This window comes from Humulus lupulus, chromosome 8, assembly GCF_963169125.1.
Source record: "Humulus lupulus chromosome 8, drHumLupu1.1, whole genome shotgun sequence".
Taxonomy (NCBI): Eukaryota; Viridiplantae; Streptophyta; class Magnoliopsida; order Rosales; family Cannabaceae; genus Humulus; species Humulus lupulus.
The window spans coordinates 121,753,741-121,760,536 of record NC_084800.1 but is presented as its reverse complement, the minus strand read 5'-3'; the positions used below and the strand labels follow the sequence as shown (position 1 = coordinate 121,760,536).

General features: G+C 42.5%; 1 protein-coding gene across 1 annotated transcript; it reads left to right on the top strand.

Moving 5' to 3' along the window:
* Positions 1-1,609: 1,609 nt before the first annotated feature.
* On the top strand, positions 1,610-3,307 carry LOC133796002 (uncharacterized). Its single transcript, XM_062233483.1, has 4 exons — positions 1,610-1,835; positions 1,923-2,652; positions 2,764-3,037; positions 3,167-3,307. The coding sequence occupies exons 1-4, from the start codon at positions 1,610-1,612 to the stop codon at positions 3,305-3,307; spliced, it is 1,371 nt and encodes a 456-aa protein (XP_062089467.1).
* The last annotated feature ends 3,489 nt before the right edge of the window (positions 3,308-6,796 follow it).

Genomic DNA, 6,796 nt, shown 5'->3' with positions numbered 1-6,796 from the left:
ATGTTCTGGAAAGAACATAACACCACAATGTGTAAGTAGATCATATCGTAGATTGACAAGTCATTGTAAATCCTGTGCACTGACTAATCTTAGGACTAACTTATTTTGAACATATAATCATATTTATATTCCACTGTGATTACGTCACTATAAATATGATTAGCTATATGATCAGGATTTAATAGAAGTTTATATTAAACAAATAATCATGAAAATAAAACATGTGAGTAAAGTGATTGACCAAGTCAAAAAATGATTTATATTCTTTTATTGATAATAAAATGAGATTACAAAGAAATTTGGTTTTAATTAAGGCATAAAACCTCAACAACATCTTCCCTATTGCAATAGACCATGGGGGAAGCTGGTTTTCTCCACTCGAAAATAGAAGATATGAAGGAGGTAAAGTTGATTATGTTGATTGGGTGCATACTGATTACTTCACTAGGACGGAATTGGATGGAATGACCTTGGAATTAGGACATAAACTTCCAGTGGGTTTTCTGTACAAACCAATAGGAAAGGTGCTTAATATGAGCTTCATGGTGGTAGGGGATAAGGAGATCCAAAGAATTGTGGAGGATATTGAGAGGAATCGGGCTACAAAGATTGACATATATCTTTTTTTTCCTGAAACAATCCGACCTTTAGATTGAAAGGAAGATTCAGAAGCTGTTAAACATGTCTCTACTACCACTTTACCTCCTCTAAAAAGATGTATTATAGAGGAACTACCAGATGATTGTGATTTCCCTGCAGATGTTGTTGGTATCCCGTTGATGCAACCATGGATGGGGAACAGGAAGATTTTGATGTTGATCAATATTCAGAGGAATTCCAGGGTGCTGACTTTGACGAACCCGATGAAGAGTTTGACCGCATGGATTATGAAAGTGATATGGAGAACCAAAAACCAGAGGTTGTTGTTCTTTCAGATTCAGAGGATAATATTGGTGATGTGAGGGAAGATACAGTTGAGGAGAACCAAGAACAGGTTCAGGGCAACAAAAATGGAAAATGAAAGTGAGCTGAGGTGAGGAAAAATACAGCTGAGGAGATTTCATATTGGAGGAGGAAGAATTTGAGCAAGATGTTGAAGCTGAGAGAGAGAGGTGGGTACACAGTATGACCCAAGGAGGTGGTGCCGATCAGTTTTAAATTTTTGTATTCAAAATGTTGATGATGGAGACTCAGATGGTATATGTTCTGAGGAGGAGTTACACGAAATGAAGTCGGATGATGAGTTTGATGCTGGTAAAAATTCCAAAGTATTCAACCTGAAAACCAAAATGCAAAACTTCCAATTTGTTCTTGGCATGTAATTTGCCACTATTATAATTTTAAGGAATGAAATAAGGGAGTACTTTATTGAGTGTGATCGAGAATATGTATTTATTGCCAATGATTCAAATAGAGTTAGAGTTAAGTGCAAGGGTGCAAAATGTGAATGAATTTTGTTTACTTCAATAGTTAACAAGACAGAGGGCAAGACAATGATGGTCAAAACACTTGTTGACAAGCATAGTTGTGGCATTGTTTTGGACAGTAAAAACTGGCCTCAACTTGGCTTGCAAAGCACTTTTTGAAGCATTTTAGGCTAAATTCGAGTATGGAATACACCACATCAAGGGAGATCACTGCAAAGACCAAGTACTCACGTGTGTCTAGCTGGACATTTTACAGAGCCAAGAAAAAAGCAAGGAAGATGTTGGAAGGGTCTGTCAAGGAACAATACACCATTCTTGATGATTACTGTAAAAGGTTGCTGGCTACCAATCCTAGCTCTACTGTGAAGTTGAAAACTGATTTGGTTAATGGGAGAAGGACATTTCAGCGTATTTATATTTGTCTTAAGGCATGTAGAGATGGCTAGTTGGGGGGTTTTAGACCTCTAATTGGTCTTGATGGCTGCTTTTTGAAAGGATATTGCAGGGGAATTTTATTGGCTGCAATAGGCATTGACGGAAATAACTCCATGTTTCCCATTGCCTACTGTGTTGTTGAAAAGGAAAACACTGAGGTTTGGACTTGGTTCTTGGAGCTATTGAAGGATGATCTCGGGAATTTGAGTCCTACCAAGGTGACAATGATGAGTGATTGTAAAAAAGGATTAGAGAATGCAGTGAGAGCCATCTTTAGTGGATGTGAGGTGAGGTATTGTGTTAGACATCTTCATTCTAACTTCAAAAAGGAATATCCTGGGCTTTTACTTAAGCAACTTTTGTGGCCAGCAGCTAATACTACAGCACAAGTTGAGTTTGCTCGAGCAATGCAAGAAGTCAAGGTTGTCTCGGATGGTGCTTACAATTGGCTAGCAGGGAAGAACCCCACAGAATGGAGAAAGTCACATATTTTAGAGTACCCAAAATGTGACATTTTGGTGAATGATTTGTGTGAGAGTTTCAATGCAGCCATACTTAATGCTCATGAAAAGCCAATTATAACTTTACTAGAGAAAATTAGATTTTGGTTGATGTCTCGGTTTTATAACAAAAAAGTTGAGTTGGAGAAGATGACTCAACATGTGGGGAAGAGAATTTTGAAGATAATTAAGAACAAAAAAAAGGTTGCAAAGCATTGTTTGGTTACTAGGTCTGACAAGTTTGAGTTTCAGGTTCAACGCAGCAATTTTAGTGCCTTGGTTGTTGATTTGTAATTCAGAATTTGTACATGTGGGAGGTTTCAACTATCTGGGCTTCCTTGTGGCCATGCACTAGCTACTATCTGGTTCATGGGAGGTAATGTCTTTGATTATGTCCACAGATTCTTTAAAAAAGAATCGTTGTGGAAAGCATATGAACAGAGTGTGCATCTTACGCCTAGTCCAGATATGTGGCCTCAGACAGGACTCAACCCAATTGATCCACCACTTGAGACGAACCTCCCTAGAAGACCTAAGAAAGCTAGGAGAAAGGAGACAGATGAACCTCCATCTGGTTCAAAGAAAGCTCAAAGAATTGGACAAGTTAAAACATGCAGCAACTGTCTGAAAATAGGGCACAGGAGAGAAACATGCAAATCTGCTAAGGTGGTTGAGGTATAAACTTTATGCTTTCTTGTCTTCCTAGATATGTTTTATCATTGATTCAAGAATGATTTAGGATTAATTGTTTTTTCATTTTTTTGTGAATTTGGAGCTGATTATTTTTTGTTCAACCTATTTTAGAATCGTGTGGTCAAAAAGCGAGGTCATCCACCACTACAGAAACCTACTAAAGCCACACATAAAAGGAAGGCAAGAAGGCTAAAACAACATGCTAAAGGAGGAACTAGTGGCACAAAGAATGCTCAGCTCGATACTATCTGACCGGAAGGAGTTTCATCTGTTGATTTTATTTTGAACTAGTGGCCTAATATTGTATTTTGGTGTCTGTTATGTTTTATGCAAAGTTGGTATTTGGATGTTGTGGTTGATGGTTGTTTTTTAAATCATGAAAGTGTTCTGTTGACCATCTTAGAGTCATGTACAGATCAGATACATTTGACTTTTTAGGCCTATATTTTTGTACAAGTCATGTTATGGTAATGAATGTAACTAGTTGTTGATCATATTTATTTCAGAAAATGCATAAACTAGAATATTGAATTCAAAAAGCTATCTGAATTTGAATACTTAATTTTGAGCAATCAAGTTGACCATCAAAATAGATTACATTGATTCGGGGCTTCATTTTACAACAAAATTCATTACAAATCAATGCCTAGGCTGCAATAGCTTTGTCATTGCCAATACTGCAAGTGAAGATTACCAAAAAAATAAAAAAACAATACCAACAACTTTTACTTTGATTTTGTAGCCCAAATAACCACAACCAATAGAATTACAACAAAATACAAAGTATTAAAAAAAGAGTACATTGCATTTGACCTCCATCATTTACTCTACCCCTGCTTTTAGCACAACTTTCGCAGCTTTCTCTTCCAACATTTTGAAGGTTGTGAGATTGTGTCTCAAATCCATTTGAAGAACCACTACATTGTCAATGACTACCAGTGTCAATTGTCGTATTTAGGGATGTGATTTCAGTTTTGTACGCCCTAAATATCCACAAGTTATTAACGAGCTGGAAAAGGGCATAATTCAATCCGTCACGTGAAAACCATCTACCCGGAGCTGCTGTTACGAGTCTCTGCCTCTTTAGCCCGAGCTAATCAAAGGGCTAGAAGTATGCTCGAAGGCATCGGGTCAGCAGTATAGATATCACGAGCTGACGCTACACTAAGCTCGAGGTGCGACAAAGATCTGGCACACCCGACCATTTGTGAAGTCAACCACGCAATGTAAAGATGCGCATATCAGACATTACGTGTCTACCCCATTCCTGAATTTTTGGACACGCAGCATAAACGTGCGTGTTCAGGCACCCCACAAATGGTTTGGGCCATGCGGCCCATTATCCCCCATACCTATTGATTAGACAACACTTCATTGTCAGGTTTTAGGAATTAATCATAAGTGTCACAGAGGTGACATGACGGGTAAGAAGGTCACGGGATGACCCCCCTCTTCCAACACCCAGATGTCCTCTCCCTATAAATATGGAGACTCTGGGCGTTGCAAGGGGTTGGCATTTTGATTGTAAAGTAACACCCTGTAAGGAATACCCAAGAGATATCAATAATATTGACTGGTGGACTAGAGGGATTTTAACCTTCGAACCACCTAAAAAAGAAGGAGTGATAACCTTCCCACCATACTAATTTCGCCAGTTTGGAATATAATTATTTACACATTACGGTTCACTATTTAGCACTAATCCATCCCATTTATTTGTATAATTACCTGTTGGCGAAGAACTGCGTCAACAGTTTGGTGCTTTCGTTGAGAGGATTTAGATTGGTGCTATTACAGAAGCCTAACCATGGTGGTTACTTGCTCGAGGCATGGTAATGAAGCGGATCAACGTGATGGGCAGGAGGCCCACCATGCCGCCATATCCGATGAACAAAACCCTGAGGTTCAGCAGCGATCGGGAAAGCAGTCAATGGGCCAGGGCGACACCAAACTTGGATTTCTACACGGCGATAGAGATGGAAAACACACAGTTGAGAAGTTAGCTGTCGAAAGAAAACAAGCAAATTGAAGAGGTCTTGGCCCGATTACCCCCTCTTACAACCGACACTAACGTCGAAAAGAGGCATAGTGGGACTCATAAGTCCCGCCGGGGTAACCGGTCCAGGCCTAGCCGGTCGGTCAGAACCTCAACTTCGAATTCTACTCTCATGTCACACCACCAGGAAACTGTGTTTGAGGAACTTCCTAGGGCTGATCAGCAATTCAGCCAATCGGTCTGGACCTCAACTCCTAGCTCGGTTCCACCCTCGAGTGCACCCAGGAGGGCCAGAGGCAGCTCATGAAGGAGATCCGGGGAGGGCTCGCGGCGACAGTCTGCCCCGGCCAGCCATTCTTCACCATGGTCAGACTGCCAAGCACAGGACACCGGGAATGGTAGAGCGGAGCGGCCGCGACCTAGCCTAATCCGCCCTGACGGGACTAGGATCACGTCACCAGTTAGGCATCCCTCGTCACCAATAAGATACCCATCTCCTCCCCGTCCAGTTCGAGACATTCCGGCTCATGGGAGTAGCAGGAGAAATCCTCCTTCCGCCGGTCCTTCCCATCGCAGGCGAGCGCACGAGGAAATCCCGGATCCTCACCCTCAGCGGCGGGCTCCGAGTTTTTCAAACAGAAGTTACTGGAACGAGAGTCATCGAAGTGGCATGTCCGACGAAGACCTGCACCATCGTTTGAGTTCGGCTCAAAGCCCTCGGGCCACCCCTCAGGCCGACCTCCGAGATCGCCTCAACTCCCAGAGAGGAGATCCAGTTATAAATGGTAGTCGTGCTCACCAAGGGGATGGTCTGTCAGAAGTACGTGACAGCGGGAATGTCTTGCCTGACCTAGCTCAAGCTTGGAGGGACAATAACCTACCTAACGCTTACAATGGAACTGAAGCTGTTGAACAACCCCAGAACAACCAAGGAAATAAGGACCAGACCCTAGAGCGTCTAGCTCAGATGGAGGAGCTGATGAGGAAGCTCTTATCGGAAAAGGAAAAAGATGAGTACGAATCGTGGGATGAACTCGAGCTCTTCGCCCCCAGTATAGCAGCCACGGCATATCCACCTGGTTTCCGTATGCCCCACTTGTCCAAATTCGATGGGGACGGAGACCCGTCAAATCATTTGGGTATGTTCAACACCCTGATGATGGCCCACAACATCGGTTCTGAGCTAAGGTGTTTGATATTTCCTTCCACCTTGACTGGGCCAGCCAGGCAATGGTTCAAGCAGAATAAAAAGCAGTCCATCAGCTCATGGAAAACCTTTTCTGTCAACTTCAAGAGGGCATTTTGAGCCTCTCAGGCTGCGCGTGTCTAAGCTGACACCCTGGCAAACGTAAAGCAGCAGCCCAAGGAACCTTTGAAAGCTTACCTGAGCAGATTCGCAAACTTCGCGGCTCGAGCCAGGGACGCAGATGATAGTTCCAAGCTTATGGCCTTGAGGACTGGGATCCTCGTTGGAGGCGGACTCTGGGAAGAGATACAGAGAAAAGGTGTCAGCACCGTGAATGGATTCTTAAATAAGGCCCAGGGATGGATAAACCTGGAGGAGGCGCGGGCATTGGCTGCGGGAACCAGCCAAGCCCCTGATCAGCCCACTGGAGTGGGAACAGATGTCGTGAAAACAACCCAAACTGTTACACAGAATAACCAGTTGGGTGGAGGAAAGAGAAAATGGAGTAGCGAGGGTGGCAAGCACGGCCCAAAGAAGAACAAACCCGTAGAAAAATTTA

What these genes read in the sequence shown, in the direction of transcription:
- LOC133796002 (XM_062233483.1), top strand. Translation starts at nt 1,610, where the DNA reads ATGGAATACACCACATCAAGGGAGATCACTGCAAAGACCAAGTACTCA. An exon ending in AGTGCCTTGGTTGTTGATTT is followed by an intron (nt 2,653 to 2,763) that starts GTAATTCAGAAT and finishes TTATGTCCACAG; the next exon opens with ATTCTTTAAAAAAGAATCGT. An exon ending in AATCTGCTAAGGTGGTTGAG is followed by an intron (nt 3,038 to 3,166) that starts GTATAAACTTTA and finishes AACCTATTTTAG; the next exon opens with AATCGTGTGGTCAAAAAGCG.